Here is a 17049-nt window from a genome sequence, read left to right as displayed (position 1 = left end):
AGACACTGCAACAGAAAATGTGATTATACATCCTGATAAATTCTAATGACAGATTTGGAATATTTCCTATTATACTATTTTGGTTTGCCTATGTCTGAAGTTAGAACCACATTAAGAGATTTATCTCATAAGTGGAATATAATAAAATTTAATTCATTTAATAAAACCCTACTAACCATTTAGTCTAGAGCATCAGAAAGCTATTTTAACCTTCTTGAAAGCTGGCTGTCTTAGACCATTTATGCACTGGATGTTTCATGCCGGGTTGCAGGACGGAGTTTTAGTCATGGCAGGTTGCCCCGCCTCTTCCTGTACCCATGGAAGATTCTATGTTCTTTTTAACATAGGGTTTTATGTTTTAAGGCCATTATAAAACCACAAACATAGTCCATTTCTAAAAGCAACTAATATATAAGTCTTATCCCAAAGTTCTTTTTAAAATTTCATAGCAAATAATTCACACTAAAGTACCCACACCAAAGTAGCATTTTAGAATAACTAAGCTTACTTTGTACCCGCTGCAAGCTTGCCCAATTTCAACTCAACTTGTCACATTAAATTACAATATAGATACCTAAAAATATGTATGATGCCTGCCATATTCTGTGTGGCTCGTTAACTTATCAAGAAATGTAATTAAGAAGACCAGCTGAAAGGTATACTTGTATAGCTATTCTTGGTGTTTTGTTTTCAAGTTCTGGATTGGTAACAAAGTGAACTGCAAGCCAGTTGGTCCTTACAGAAATGTTTTCCACATGAAAACAGACTTTTGACATCACCCTCTGGCTGCTGCAGTTGTTGATAGAGCATGGTGGCAATGGGGTTTCCACATGGTGGTTTCCCCATCATTTTCCTGCCACACCTGCTCCTCCTCCCCCACCACCAGAGCCTTTTCAAATTTGGGTTTTTTAAGTTGATCAATCAATTGATTGATAGATTAGATTTATAGAACCGCCCCTCTTGTCACAACCATCTCAGGGCGGTGTACAATATGAAACCAATGATACAATAAAACACTGCATATAAATTGCTTAAAACTATCACAGAGCAGCAGTAGGTATCCTTTTCATTTCCAGGCCAGATCCAAAACCTTGTTTATCTGGGATGTTATGAAGGAGGGGACACTCCTAGGTGTTCCTTGTAGCCTGGCCTCCACTGAATGCTCATTGGTGAATGGCAACCATTTATAGTGCCAAGTGTACTAAAACACACTCAGCCATTATCTGCAAAGGAAAGATCTATGCATAACAAAATCCCATAGCCCTTTTTATGTACATAAATTATCCAAACTGTGTATATGAGTAGCTTGTGTGCACAGTCCTGGGGAGTACTGCGTTGGCTGGTATACAAAGGCTTCCCACTCCAGGTAATGGCTAGCCATGATGCAGTGTTGAAGGGCACCATTTCACCCCAAGGAGAATGCCTCCTGTAGATAGTTTCAGGACTGGTAGTGGTGGACAGCGCCCATAGTATTTAAGGCAATACATATTGATTAAAGATTAAATGCCTTAAACTGAGTATTAATGCCTACAGTCTCACAGTGGATGTACTGAGAATAGGTGAGCAACTATTGATTTCAAGATATGCAAACAGTATTAATAAACTAGTCTGATTATGTGTAAATTATGTGTAGACAAAATCCCCCCTGTACATGCACACACACAAACACGTACCTTGATCAATTCCTTGCTCTCCCTCTCTTGCTCACCCACAAGGATTCACTAAGCAAATAAATGTCTTTGCCTACATAGAGAACTGGATAGCCCAACAGTTTTTGTTTCCTGATGCTAACATATTTCAGAAAACTACTGACCAACAATAGTCTACAACTATATCAATTGCACATAAAGAGTTTATCTTTAAAAGATGAGATACAGACATAGCAGAACTTACCGGTTTCCCATCTTCACCAGGATCCCCCTAATATGAATAAAACACAGGAGGTTAGCAGCTGCCAATTTTTCCATTGTGACTAATTTAGTGACTATCATTTCAAGCTACTCCCACAAGTTCCAGGCCCACATTCCTTGGTGCCCTACAGGATTTGGTTATGACAGCCAGGAAGAGTAGGCTTATGCCTTCATGCTATTTACACAAAGCATAGGAATAATGTCTGGGTCTATGCCAGTCTGGAGTGAACTTAATTTGGTGATATGATTGTACATACATGTAAGAACACAAGAACATAAGAAGAGCCCTGCTGGATCAGAGCAGTGGTCCATCTAGCCGAGCATCCTGTTATACACAGTAAATAACCAGTTCCTCTAGATCGGGGGTAGTCAAACTGCGGCCCTCCAGATGTCCATGAACTACAATTCCCAGAAGCCCCTGCCAGCATCATGGACATCTGGAGGACCGCAGTTTGACTACCCCTGCTCTAGATGGTCAACAACAGGGCATAGAGGCTGAGGCCTTCTCCTGATGTTGCCTCCTGGCCCTAGGACTGAGAGGTTTAGTGACTTTAAATAGAAGACAGTAAGAAAGAAGGGAGGAAGGGCATGATGAAGAAAAGATTCGCCAGGTTGTAGAAACTGAAGAAAAAACTACTTGAGCCAGTGCTACAAGGTAGATTCCTCCTCTCCCCCCTTCAAAAAAATCATAATCAAGAGAGAAATCATATGGAAAAGCACAGCTCACCTAGAATTAAAAGAAAAAGGATTATAAACAAAACAAAATCAGGCACATGGTTTGGTTTACTTTGCAAAAATAAGAGGGGACCAGTAGATAATACTGTCTGCGAAGAAATAAGAGAGAAAGAGAGCCTGTAAGGGAGGAAAGGGAAAAACCCACAGAATTGATGAAACCCATCTAAGCAGAAGGCCACAGTGGTTGGACTGAAGAATACATTTCCTTTAGTTTGCAACACAAGCTCTGAGGAAACTAATGGATCAAGAGAATTATGGTTTGCCTTCCCAGATTGGATGAACTGCAGTTCTACTGTATCTTGGTGGGACAAAGAAATGGTCTCATCTCCATTTTATTTTTACCTTTGGGTAGAGAGAAAAAAACAGGTTTCCCCAAAGTGACATGGTTTTTCTACTACCTAGGCCTTCCTTTAAATTAAAAAATATTTCCACCTCCATTTTATATTTAAATAGATGGGGAGGGGGGATCTCCAAATGCCTGTTGGCCAAATTGTGGCAGTTAAATTGATTTTGGTATCCTGAGACCTCCTTTAGAAAAAGAAGGGTTGTGTTTTTTTTTTATCCTGCTTATACTACCTTAAGGAGTGTCAAAACCGCTTACAATTACCCACCCTTCCTCTCCCCACAACAGACACCCTGTGAGGTAGATGGGGCTGAGAGAGCTCTGAGAGAACTGACTGGTCTAAGGTCTAAGCTGGCTGCATATGGAGGAGTGGGGAATTAAACCCAGTTCTCTAGATTAGAGGCCACTGCTCTTAACCACTACGCCAAGCTGGCTCTCACTATACGAAGCTGGCTTTTGAGAAAAAGAAATTGAGGAAATGGAAATATTTTTGATTTAGCCAATTTTGTTTGTCCGTGTATGTCTGCATTTGGGGAGGAAATAATTCTGGTTCCTTGAAAATGGACAGTGAGGTGATTCTTCAACCCTACTTCAACCAAACAAATGATCCCATCATGGTTTCAGGCCAGGCTATCTAAATATTTACTCTGGATTCTATGATTTATGTGGAGATCCATACGAGTATCCAATATATGAACAGTAGAATGTTGGTCTGAAATTGAGTAGACCAGAGTTCAAATCCTGACTTAGCTATGAAGCTTAGCTCACTATGTGACCTTGGGCCAATCAAACACTCTCAGCCTAACTTACTTTATAGGGTTGTGATGAGGAAATGAGAGAAAGAGATGAGGTATTTCCTTTCATACACAAATGAAGTATCATGCTTTCTAACAGTGTGTGGATTGGCAAAGGGAGCAATGAGGATGGGGTGGCATAAGGGAGAGAGTAGGAAGGAAAAGCAGGAGAAATAGGATGACCCTTTCCTCTTGTTTAAGCTAATTGCCCCAGTGAAGGGCAAGGATAGCTTTCCTTTTATCTTATAGAGTCCTTTGTCTTTGATAGAAATTCAGATGATTATGAATTAAAAATATTTTTAAAACCACATTATTGTTTATGGCAGGTAGGTTTTAGATACAAAATTCCATACTGAAATAATTTAATGTACTAAGTATGAACCCAGGCTCCTTTCAGCCCTATGCCTTCTTCTAGGATTCTGTATAGTTTATGGTCCTGTCTCAATCAGCAGCTGCTTGAAATGTTTACTTACAGGCTCTCCATCCTTTCCTGGTAAACCATCTTTCCCAGGTGGCCCTGATGGGCCGACGGGTCCTGGAGGCCCAGAAATGTGCTCTATAACAGAGCCATCAGAGTTTTGCACAACTGTCCCAGATGGGCCAGGGGGACCCACAGGTCCTGGAGATCCTTGTACACCAGGCTCGCCTTTCTGTCCTTTTGAGCCTGGATACCCAAAGCCTGCATTTCCCTAAAAGTGAGGGAGAAAACAGATAAGATAAAACAAGGCAGGCACCGTTTCTTTGATGAGACTTATCATTATCTGAATTCTGATACTTTCCCACTACAGTTAGGAAAAGAGCTTCGTCTGGAGCAGGGGTAGTCAACCTGTGGTCCTCCAGATGTTCATGGACTACAATTCCCATGAGCCCCCGCCAGCAAACGCTGGCAGGGGCTCATGGGAATTGTAGTCCATGAACATCTGGAGGACCACAGGTTGACTACCCCTGCTCTGGAGCATGTGGAACTAGAGCCACTATAGGCAGGTAGTTGGGTAGCATAGAATTATGTTCAGTTACACATGCTTTGGGGCCGTACAGTGGATGGGATGGACTTCTAAATCATATAAAGGTAGCACTGAACTATCCCACTGTCTGCCTCAAGTAAGTCCTGATCACTGTACTCCCCACAAATACCTTTTAAAAGCTGACATTTAGGAAATGTGATTACCTTAACACCCAGCTCTCCTTTCTCTCCCTGCAAGATAAAAAAGCAACATTTCCAAATATTTAATACTATGAATAGTTAGTCAAGCAAACAACACGAGCTTGCATTTTATCTACATAAAACAAAAGAGAGATTATCTTTTGTGGCAAACAGAATGAGAATATAAATACAATGTGTTCATGAACAGTATGCTAAAAAGTGAAATAAATATTATAAGGAATACAGATTTCTTCTCCCACAGATTCAGAGCTTTTAAAAAACCCACATGGTAATGCATTGCAAGCAACAGCTAGACTCTCAATGAGGGAATGCTAGCATGACCTACCCCAGAAACCTCTCTCTTTCTATGGTCAGACTTTACTTCTGCCATGCTCTGCAGTCAGAGAAACCTTCCACCTCTTCCTTGGCAGAGTAGCTCTGAGAAAGCTGTCCTCAAACTTGCTTTTAGTGGCCTCTCAAAATCCATGTACTTACTGTACAATATGTGATGCCTTAGAGATCCCTAACGTGGCACCCATGGGTGCTATGGTATCTACCATCACCTCTCCTGGAACTTGTCAAGTGCTTTGAGAAAGTGGGCAGGGCCAGATAGGGCTTTTGCCGAGCACTGCCGCTGATTGGCCCACTGGAGATTGGTTGAGAAGATACAAAAAACATTGCTTTCAGCAGCAGCTGTCACCACAGCATAAGGATCTTCCTAGTGTTGCTAAAAGTCAGCTGAGTGTATGCAAGAAAATATTTCTAAACACTATGTTTGTTTTTAAAGTCATTCTGTACAACGGAACTTCTACCTGAGATGCTAAGTGTTACTATCGGTATTATGCATAATCCCACTTTCTGAAATTTTATACTTGGTTTCATTGTTTGTGGTAGCCATTTTGTTTCTGCACCCACAAGCTCCAAACCACTGGGGACTCCTGCCTTAGAGCAGGGCAATGGACGGTTGGTAGAAGTGAACTGACACATGGTCAACTGCCAAATAGGTGTATGAGCGGGAGTAATGGCTCCAATTACTCTTGGCATCAGCCTTTGACACATCCCTTGCCTTTTAAAGGCATTTTTCTCTCTGTGTTGACAATATTCTAGCTTTTATTTCCTCCTGCCCACACAGAATTCAGCCAGCATGAGGTTCCCTACAACATCTATTTGGAACTAGGTCATGGGTTATGTTTCACTTCACTGCTTATACAAAAACATTATTTTCTTCCTTCTCCCACAACAAAATTAAAGGCATACAAATCTGGAAACATTTTCAGGAAGTCCAAGAACAATGATAGAATCTAGGATAGGAAAAGCTAGGACAGAGAGGACCTATTTTAGGTAGTCCAGTAATGCAGCACAAGGAAGGAAATGATATTTTCCATCATCAGAAGTTACTAATAGTGAAAAAGGCTCCATGGTCTTAGCAATGAAAATAGCTGGAGGGCAGAGAGAGATTATCCCTTTACCTTTTCACCTTTAGCACCACCTGCTGGTAGAACTCCACCAACTCCAGAATCCCCTTTAGGGCCACGGTCACCTTTGATGCCCTGATCCCCCTTTTCACCTTTGGCTCCAACTACAGCAGAAATGGAAAATGAATGATATGTATAAATCAGCTGTCCAGGAGGCACTATGCAAGGAAGGAAGGAAGGTCCATTATTGCCATGTGGGAAAATGAAAATCAGATGTTTGGGGTTCACTTTAACTGTTAAAGATCATCACTAGTAAGTGGATTCATCAGAAAGCACCTAAAAATTTCTGTGAATGGCATATCAACAAGATGATCTAAGATGAAACATGAGTATTGGCATATAAGGATTCATAGCAGAGATGAAAGACTTGGCCAAAGTGCATACTTGGCCATAACTGAAATGGCAAATGTTAATACTACCAAATTGAATGCTTTCAGTCTTGCTTCTCTCCTAATATTTTGAACAACCTGCTTGGTTTCTGCTTAATGAACACTTATACATTTAATCAGCCATTCACTGCCTTATGGAAACACAAACACAAGTTAAAGAGTGCTCTGTAGCAAGGAGGTGGCTTTGTGCACTTAACAGGCAGCAGCCATAGCCAGTCTATGATGAACATACAAGGAAGCAATGTTTCAAGATTTGATTCTGTCGTCTTTCTTCTCGCTTACTCCTGCACCTTAACGTCCACTGCCTCTCTGCACAAGATGGGCCACTAGCTAAGCATGGTAAGAAATGTTTTACAGATGTGGGGTTGGATCCAGTGAATCAATGACAGTGACTGCAGACTGTCCCTATTTCTTTTCCCCCACCCCACAATTTCCTTCTACCAAGAGAAAGGTAGCTCCTAGGTTTGCAAGACCCCATAGAGTAACAGCCAAATGGGAGGGTGGGCAGCAAGAAAAAGTGAGGGGGAGGTCAAATTGCTTCCTCCTCTCTCTTCTGTCAAGACAGCTCAGCGGATAGAAGTTTCAGAGTGTGGCTGTGTCTGTCTGTAGCTGAACGGCCAGATTTGAGTCCAGGAGCCCCTTAGAGACCAACAACATTTTTGAGATATAAACTTTTGAGACTCAAAGTTCCTTCATTGAGTTCACTCATAAATACCAAACCATGTGCCTCCCATGGAACATACGATTCTTATCATAATACAGATGCTAATTTTCTACCCCTAAACATTCCCCCTCTGCTCTAATCAAGCCGATTACAATATGCATTGCACCTTAGAATCCTTTAACAAGCACTCTTTGCCCCCCACCCCCATATTCCAGTTGAGGTAAAAAGACCAGAGGACTCCATTCCAACTCATGTCTGACAAAGAGAGCTTTGAATCTCAAAGGTTTATATCTCCAAAATCTTGTTGGTCTCTAAGGTGCTAATGGACTTGAATCTAGCTGCTGGCAGAAGATGCAGAAAGGGCCAGTTTCCCCCCTCCTCTCTGCAGCCCACTGACCCAGGTGGTTGTTACTCCAGGAATCACCTGGGGGGGGAGTGGGGGAAGTCCATGACCATAAGCTCCCTCTAACAATCCCATGTTGTCTCCTTTTCACTTACTTTTGTTGTAAATGGTGTGAGTTTTGTAGCTGGCTTGGAGCTGTATTTTAATAAATCTGTCTACTCACTTCTGTCTAGCAATATCAAGAGAGCTTCAACTTTGATCCTTATTTTCATTTTTTAGCAAAGTGGCTGCCAATATGAAGAAAACTAGTCTTACCTCCTGAAGCAAATGGCGGCCTCTCTTCTGGTTTGGTTAGTTCAGTTTGCAAACTGGGTTTCTCTTCTGGCAGTACAGGCTTTTTATCAGTGGGAGGAGAAGTGACAGGAGGAGGTTCTGGGAGGTTTAACCGTGCTGCACCCCCCTGGGAAAGGCAATGAAAACAGAGTAAGCTGTCACTTTTTCTGTGCTAGGTAACATAATCCAATGCCCTCTCCTACAAATTATTCAAATTAATAGATATCAACAGTGTGGTATGCAGAAAGCCCACTGAATTTAAATAGGTGGATGTACAGAACTATTTAATTAAAGAAACAAATGTTTGGGCATTTTCTCCCATGAGTCTTGAAAAAGGAATAATTAAAGGTAAAGGTATCCCCTGTGCAAGCACTGGGTCATGTCTGACACTCTAGCGTTTTCATAGCAGACTCAATATGGTGTGGTTTGCCAATGCCTTCCCCAGTCGTTACCATTTATCCCCCAGCAAGCTGGGTACTCATTTTACCGACCTCGGAAGGTTGGAAGGCTGAGTCAACCTTGAACCGGCTGCTGAGATTGAACTCCCAGCCTCATGGGCAGAGCTTTCAGAATGCATGTCTGCTGCCTTACCACTCTGTGTCAAAAGAGGCTCAGGAATAATTACAAACTGACAAAAGTTGAGGATCTCTAATGAGATACCTTCTTTTTCAAAATGAACAAAATATTTTAAAGTCGGGCTATTAAAATAATATTGTTACAGCTAGTTCATGATGCTAGAAATAAATTGGTTATCTCCAAGAAGGTAGCAAGTTCACCACTGTAACATCGCTACTGGGCTTGCCTATATTAGTAAGAAGCCCTGGAGCCTGCTCTTGACAAAACAAGTGTTGCAAAACACCAGGCCTTGTATTGGGTCTATTCTGGGAATCTGGCAATTAAATATCTTTACACCGCCCGTGGCGCCACGGGCGCCACGGACTAAATAAAGGCTGTGTAGGAGGAGTTAGGGCGGGCTCGGTCCGGGATGAGGAAGGGTGCCGGTTGGCCCCTTCCTCTTGACGGACCATCGGCCGAGCCAATCGGCAGGCGCGAAGCGCCTGCCGATTGGCTCGGTCGATTTCCACCCCACTCACAAGGAAGCAACTGCGAGCCACGCAAAGCGCGGCTCGCAGTTGCTTCCTTGCTGGCGGGCTGACGCGTCGGAGGCGCGAAGTGCCTCCGACGCGTCAGCACGCCGCCCAGGGAGCCCCTGGCAGTCGCGCGAAGCGCGGCTGCCGGGGGCTCCCTGGCCGGCGGCTTGGCGCGGCGAGAGGCGCGAGGCGCCTCTTGCCGCATCAAGCCGCTGCTCAAGAAAGCAACTGCGAGCCGCGCGAAGCCGCGCGAGCTCGCAGTTGCTTCCTTGCTGGCGGACTGATGCGTCGGAGGCGCGAAGCGCCTCCGACGCGTCAGCCCGCCGCCCCGCCGCTCAAGACTTCGCTGTAAAGCTGCCTCTGCTGAAGCCTCTGCTGCCGCCGATCAAGCCCTCGCCTCCGCCGTTAAGCCGCCTCCGATGCCGCCGATCAAGCCGCCGCCGCCACCATCAAGCCGCCCCTAAAAATGGCCGCCAGTCAGAAAACCCAGCGCCGGGTAAGAAATCTTTTACTCTCCCATTGCCTCCTAGCGCCCATTGTATTTAGGATACAATGGGCTCTTTTACTAGTATATATATATTGCTGCAATTACAGATTGCACAAAACAGTCTCCAGCTCTTCTTGTTTCTAATACTAAATCTAGGCAGGTTTCCCTGTTGTTGCCCAACATTAGTTGTGTGGTCCAATCCTGTGTGTGTATATTTAAAAGTCCCCCTGAGTTTACCGCAGCCTCCTATATATGATGATTATACTGTTTAAGTCTTTAATGTAGTTAGAAAACATGCACAAAGTATATATTCATTTGGTAGATTTTATAAATATGGATAAACACATATTCCAAAACCCAGCTCACAAAATCTTTATGTTTTTCAGTGCTGATGATTTATCATTTTGATGTTTATTCCTATATTCTCAGTTAGCAAACAGTGTAGTTAGGTATCTTAGGATGCATTACTAAAGATCTGAAAGTAAATATTGCATGTCTTTGCATTACCTCCCGCATATTTGTTCTGCAAGGGCGAGTGCCTGTTTCCCCACACCCCAACATTTCCAGATGCAACAGGACACTTGGGACAATAATACCTCTGGCCACAAGGTGGCACTAATGTTCTATGGAAACCTTTACAAATGAGACCTAACATGGGAAATAATAGGTTCCACTTTTTGAAGTTAAAGCTCCAACTGTAGCCTTGAATCATGTACATGAAATAGAAGTATAAATGCTTCCTCCCAGACTATTTTCCTGATCTAAAGCTGTCTCTTGTAGCTGCTACATGACTTCCCCAGGGAGGAGGAAAAATATTAAACACTACTTCCTCTGTGCAAACTTAAAAGGACTCCAGGGAATGGTAGAGGACAGGAAGGCCTGGAGGATCATTGTCCATGGGGTCGCGATGGGTCGGACACGACTTCGCACATAACAACAACAACAACTTCCTCTGACACCAGTGATCCAATTTCTTTCTCTCCTGACAGATGTTTTTAACTTTAATGAAAAGCAGGAGACCTTGATCACTAATCTTCTGTCACATCTTGTTTCAGACTCAGCGGCCTGAAATCAAACCATGCTGTAGCCAATGCAGCCAATGCCTTTTACCCAGGCGTGTGTTGGGTGTAATTTTTTCACCTTTATTTGAATATCATGGATAGAGGCAAACGGTTAAATGTGAGGAGTAGCACTAACTCGCAAATGAGCATTCTTGAAGAACAAAAATAGCTCCGTAACCTGATCTGGCAAGGTTACCTGCACACTGTAGCCTAATGTAATATTGTTCAGAATGTGACTACGATAAAAAATTGAATGGGAACTTTCAGGCGATCAACACATTGGTTGCAATGCCGTAAATTGTCAGGACCCCTGCTCCAGATAGAGATGCTATGCTTTGGCCACAGTTTGTGTTTCACCTTTCACACATACACAGGGATCCAAGATGTATTATTGAGAAACTGTTTAAGATTGCTACGTGCTGTCTAGAAACATACAGCAAAGCACACCCTGCCCACAGGCGTTACATTCTAAAAGTAGAAACAAGACACACTAGGGGGAAAAAAGAAAGTAAAACCAAAGGGGAGGAGGGAAAGCTAGGGAAAGCCAGCTAGTTCTGCTTATCAGTAAATGAGAACATCTTCTGGAGAAGTCGGCTGCACGCTCACATGCCCACTGTTCCAGATTGGTTCTCCACATAATTACATTTGTCCAGACTTGGTGCAAACATTGAAGCATTTGTGGTCAAGTATGTAATGCAGAAAACATATGAATAGTGTGGCTGAGTGATGGATGCATGGCTGTATTTATTCCAGAGAACCTAAGACCACCAGCGTACCATCCATTCATGACACAAGGAGGCCCTGTGTTCATTAACATTAAAATGGACCCAGGATTCTGTATGCCCCACAAAATCTGGCATCATTTCATGAAGTGTGACAACAAACTTGAGGATAGAGTCAAATGACAAAGAGTGCTTGTACTCAAAAGCTCACGCCTTGAATAAATCTTTGTTGGTCTTAAAGGTGCTACTGGACTCTGATTGTATATAGCATACTTGAGAAAACCAGGTTGTGGGAAGGCTGCCTAGCTAAAATGTGGTGGCTGTTTTGACAACATACATTTGCTCTGGCTGAGAAGGGTTACAAGCAGCTAACAGTTCCTTAAGAAAGGACACAAAGGCTGCAGATTCTCAACGCTGTCTGATTTTTGAGAGTAAGCAAAACCAATAAGCCTTAAACCCCATTCATCATTTGGTCAGTGGACAGAATAGTGGTGACTCCTGAATATAGCTTCTTGCAAAGAGAAAGGTGAGCACAGGAGTGACATCACATTTCATAGACCCTCACACTACTTTAGGTAAGGTACTTGGATAAATAGCCTCACAACTGAAAGGGGGAAAATAAAATGCTTAGACCAGAAAACAGAAAGAACTACTTCCAATGCATATGTGACTGAAATGTGGCAAGATACAATTGCTTAATTGGGAAGGCTTCACTTTGGGAGGTAAATGTTAAGTGATTTCACACAAAGTTGTAAAACATCCTTATCCCTGATGTTCAAACAGAAAGTAATGCCAAGAAGACATGCAAATTATTTTAAAAACCCTCAGCCTCTGCAGTTGATGACAGACACAGACAAAATACCAGCAGAAGAAGATTAATTTGTGACATTTGCTCCATGGTAACATCATGGATCCAGAAAAAAGGTGCTATTGACTTAAATCCATCTTTCTTAAGTTGAAAAAACAACTTACTAAAACTTGAAGTAGACATGTAGGCTGTGTGAAGAGCTTAAAAATAAGTGGTAAAATTAGCATTAAAAGGAAGTATATTACTAATAAAAATATATTTCTCATGGAACTATAGAAAACATGTTTGTCTATTTGTCATTCCATTTTTATCCTGTCCTTTCACCAAGAAGTTTAGTTCTCTCTTCTTCCATGTGACTCTAAAAATGACCCCATGAGAAATAATGATGGCCCCAGGATGGCCCAAGTTTTTCATTACAAGCTGGGATGTGAGCCTTAAAACCCAACAGATGAGGCAAATATTGCATATCTTGGGATAGTTCATAAAATGAGCACTGCAGGCTCATGCAGCCTCAGTTTACCTAGCTACAAAGATGAGCAGGGGGAAGGGGGGTTAAGCCTTCAATGTTCACTCTGTTTTGTTCTTCCCAGCCTGTTCCTCTATCAGTATTTTAAGATTGAGAAGAAGTGTTTTAAAGGGTACCTAATTTTGTAACTTTCAAAATGCTAATAGCAGACTAGGGAGTTAGTTTCAAACAGGAAAACAGAGTGAAGGTTGAAGGCTTAACCTTAAACCTCCTGTCCCTTCCATGCATGTTCCCAAAACAATCTGAGGTTGCACAAGCTATATTTTATGAAGAGGAAGCCATGTCTTGTCTGTTTGAACTCTCTGTTTTTCCAGTCATAGCCCAGCACTTTAACCATTACACCATGCTGGCTTTTGCAACAAGAGGGCAGAGCTACTGTTGATATTTAAAAGGAAGAAGGCAAAAACATTGTGCTGTTTATTTTATTTGCAGACAAGGGCCAGACATTTGAGGTTTGAGTAGGTTCATTGATTTTGGATCATTTAAAATTTGAAGCTATCACATCTTCTAGCAGAGAGGAAAAAAGGATAATATGCGTCAGCCTGCAAGGGGGCACTTTCTGGATCTGAGGGCCTTAAGGGCCAGTTGACCACACCAAGCTGGACCCCATCTCACACAGGTTTGCCCTAGGCCTAGATATTCAAAACCTTTGTGCAATAAAATTCCAGATTATTCCACTCACTGCTCACATGATTCTAAAAAATACATCTAAGCACACAGATCAGTGGTGTTAACCATGGCCAGCTCAGAATCAGCTAATCAGACACAGATCACCTGAAAAAAATAGTTAGCTGTCTGGAATTATGTGATGCATCACTGAAAACAGTCAGGGATACCTAGCTGAGCAAAGTAAATGCTGCCAAAACCCAACAAGCAGCCAATGTTCATTAATAAAGAATGAGGAGTCCAGTTTGACCAGATGCTTCAAAGCGCTATTGCCCTGGATCAACCTCGTGTCCTTAGCATTATAACATTTCTAAGGCCAAACACATTGTTTGGATTAAAATCTCAGTTTTCTACCACAGAGAGGCAAGTTTCCAGGCTGCAGTGCACATCTGGTGGAGAGATGCTAATTGGCAAACCATCTTTGGCCTCTGGGATATGAAAAGAGATTTTTCTTCTGATAACTAAAATTTACGCTACATTGCTGATCCTTGGGCTCCATGAACTACCATATGCATATATACAATTTACACGCAATACACATATGCTATGCCAACAGCAACCCTTCTCCAAAATCAAGGAGCTTGCCAACTTCATTCACTTCTCACTGATCAATTATACATTGTTGTTGAAAACTTTGTAAAAGTAGTGACTGGTGAAAAAATCCACAACACAATTTTGATTATGACCAAATTTAGAGAACCTTACTATACCAATCCTTTTCCAAACTGGGCTACCATTTTATTTTTCACATGATTCAGTGCCTATCACTTATAAAAGCCTAAAAAACTGTCCAATCTACCACTCAGTGGATCTGTACTGTAGATCATAGAATCACAGAATCATTGAGTTGGAAGGGGTCATACAGGCCATCTAGTCCAACCCCCTGCTCAACGCAGAATCAGCCCAAAGCATCCTAAAACATCCAAGAAAAGTGAAATTTTTCCCCTGATATCTAGCCTACATTGTTGTAGTTTAAACCCATTAATGCACATCCTTTCCTCTGCAGCCAATGGAAAAAGCATCCTGCCCTCCTCTAAGTGACAACTTTTCAAATACTGAAAGAGGGCTATCATGTCCCCTCTCAACCACCTTTTCTCCAGGCTGAACATTCCCAAGTCCCTCAACCTATCATGTACTATAACATCTTATGGAGTATTTGCTTGTCCATTTCTGTTAGAGGCATAAAGCATGGACAGGGCTTTTGAAACATGGAGGGAAAGAGGAAAAGAAGCATCTTTGCAAAGCAGTATCTATGCTAATCAGTGGTACCTTAAAGACCGATAACATTTACTTCAATATGAACTTTTGTGAGTCACAGTTCACTGATTTTGGAACATTTTTTCAGCTGTAACATCTTGCTTAGTGTTTGCTTTTCTCTCTTCTTGCAAGTGTAAAGAATGGGTGAAGGGTACATGCTAAAGGACTCCTGGCTGTTGGGCTTTCAGTCCATGGTTTGTAGCCTGTTTCTTCAGATGAGTCAGCTACTGCATCCAGGGAAGACCCCAGAGGTAGTTCATTATTGTTTTTTCTTGGCTGGTTCATTCATATGAAGTACGTGTCTTCACAGTACAGGTCTTGGCAGTAGTACATATGAAAAGGATCTGGGGGGACTTAGTAGACTAGACACTGAACAGGAGTCAGCAGTGTGACTCAGTAGCTAAAAAGACAAATGGGATTTGGGGCTGTATTAAAAGAAGTATAGTGTCCAGATCACGCGAGGGGATGTTACCACTTTACTCCTCTCTGGGAAGACCTCACCTGGAGTATTGTGTCCAGTTTTGAGCACCACAACTAAAGAAAGATGTAGACAAACTGGAGTATGTCCAGAGAAGGGCTACAAAGATAGTGAGGGGTTTGGAGACCAAGTAATGTGAGGAAAGGTTGAGGGAGAAAAGAGAACTAAGAGGGGATATGATAACCCTCAAAAACTTGAAGGGCTATTGTATAGAAGATGGAACAGAGTTGCTTTCTGTTGCCCCAGAGGGTCAGACCAGAAGCAAGCAAGCAAGCAAGCAAGCAAGGAAGGGTACTGAATCTATATGGAAAGAAACTTGAAAATTTGTTAATGGTTTCGATAGCACACTTTCAAACTTGTTCTTATTCTACTTTCAAAACCTCTGCTGCAAAGCAAGTTGAGCCTATAGCCTCAAAATTCCCAGGGAGTGAGGGAAGGGCATCAACGGGAATTCTAAGTTTGACACCTCTTACATCCAAACCCCTCTTTCTGATCCATTTCATTATACATTGGCACAACACACAGTTATCAGATGCAGGTTCTAGCTATGAAAGGACAAACAAGATGGGCAGCTTTTCATCAGTAGGGAGGGAAAATATCTATCAGTTCTCATCTGCTAATTGATCAATTACATTTCCCTGTTGGAAGCAATGCACATGACTGACACATATGGACACACCTTTTCCTTTTCTGACGGCTGTGGCTTTTCTTCAGCCCCACTTCCACCATCTCCAGACATCTAAAAAATATTTTTAAAAAGGAGGCAGATAAGTAGGTCAAGAGAGTGATAGCTGTTTGCACTTAACACATTTTGTTTGGGTAGCTGTTTCCCTGTAAACAAACCACAGGGATATGCTTGGTCCAAGAAAAGTTTGGTCTGAAAATACGGTTCTAATTTATATTAATATTACATCTGCTTTGGACATGTCCAGTCATTTGGTTTTCCTGGGAAGAAATTTTTCATATAAATTTTGTTTTAGAATGTTCATTGGTTTTTGAGGATGCTTACGTATTTGAGAACTATCTACTCATCTCTTGGAGATTAATCATTGGCCAACTGAAATGGACCTTCTTTGCCCTCACTACGGCTAAAAAAGTCATAACTGGAGAGATAAATGCTCATCTTTTAAATGAATTGAGGACCTCAGAATACCAATGTTAGATGACAACTGCACATGGGCTTTTAGATATTTGGAAGCCTTTTATACAAACTTATTATGCACAGATTTGGTAAGGTCTTGGAGGAGGAGCGTGTCTCGTGGCATAAGCGCCACACCCCGAATGCCTCCTCCTCCACCTGTCAGTCCAGCAGCCAGCCAATCACCTTCCATCCCCCACCCCTGACCACCCCCTCCATCATCTACATTCCCCCAAGGCTCAGAGCCTGCAGATCCCTGCTACGTGAGAGCTGCCCTTGCCGGTGAGTTCCCTTCCCAGGGGCCTCCAGACTGCAGCCTTTCCAGGTCCTGGGGGGAGGGAGAGGCCATCCACAGAGTTCTTCCACCACCACCCCCAAATCTAGCACCCATTGTATTCCTGAATGCAATGGGTTTGGTCCCTAGTATATATATATTAGGAATGGAGTTAAACTGGCACATGAGCCAAAATTCAGCATGCACTTGGAATGGTTCAGAACTCCCAAACTGATGCTTGCTGAAGTGTGTTCCCTGAATGTTTACTGGACTTTTATCCATTTTAACTGTGGGTAAATCAGTACAGAAACAGAGGGTCTGAGTCTGTAGCTGACCAGTTATGTTTAAATGGTTGCAAACCATTTCACCTGTTGGTTTATTTCACTTCCCCCTGTGAAGTGACATGGATCA

General features: G+C 42.4%; 1 protein-coding gene across 4 annotated transcripts in view; it reads right to left on the bottom strand.

The window, feature by feature from the left end:
* COL18A1 (collagen type XVIII alpha 1 chain) overlaps window positions 1-17049 on the bottom strand; it is a 196110-nt gene that overhangs the window by 44267 nt on the left and 134794 nt on the right. For all 4 annotated transcript variants that reach the window (XM_077321082.1, XM_077321080.1, XM_077321081.1 and 1 more), the window contains 6 exons: window positions 15906-15965; window positions 8113-8257; window positions 6396-6505; window positions 4951-4977; window positions 4256-4471; window positions 1894-1920 (listed from right to left, as the gene is read on the bottom strand). In XM_077321082.1, the coding sequence (XP_077177197.1) occupies window positions 1894-1920; window positions 4256-4471; window positions 4951-4977; window positions 6396-6505; window positions 8113-8257; window positions 15906-15965 (585 nt within the window). The remainder of the gene's footprint in view (window positions 1-1893; window positions 1921-4255; window positions 4472-4950; window positions 4978-6395; window positions 6506-8112; window positions 8258-15905; window positions 15966-17049) is intronic.

Source organism: Paroedura picta, chromosome 2 (genome assembly GCF_049243985.1).
Source record: "Paroedura picta isolate Pp20150507F chromosome 2, Ppicta_v3.0, whole genome shotgun sequence".
Classification (NCBI taxonomy): Eukaryota; Metazoa; Chordata; class Lepidosauria; order Squamata; family Gekkonidae; genus Paroedura; species Paroedura picta.
Note: the sequence above shows the minus strand (reverse complement) of the source record. Positions and strands in the feature narration are given on the sequence as shown.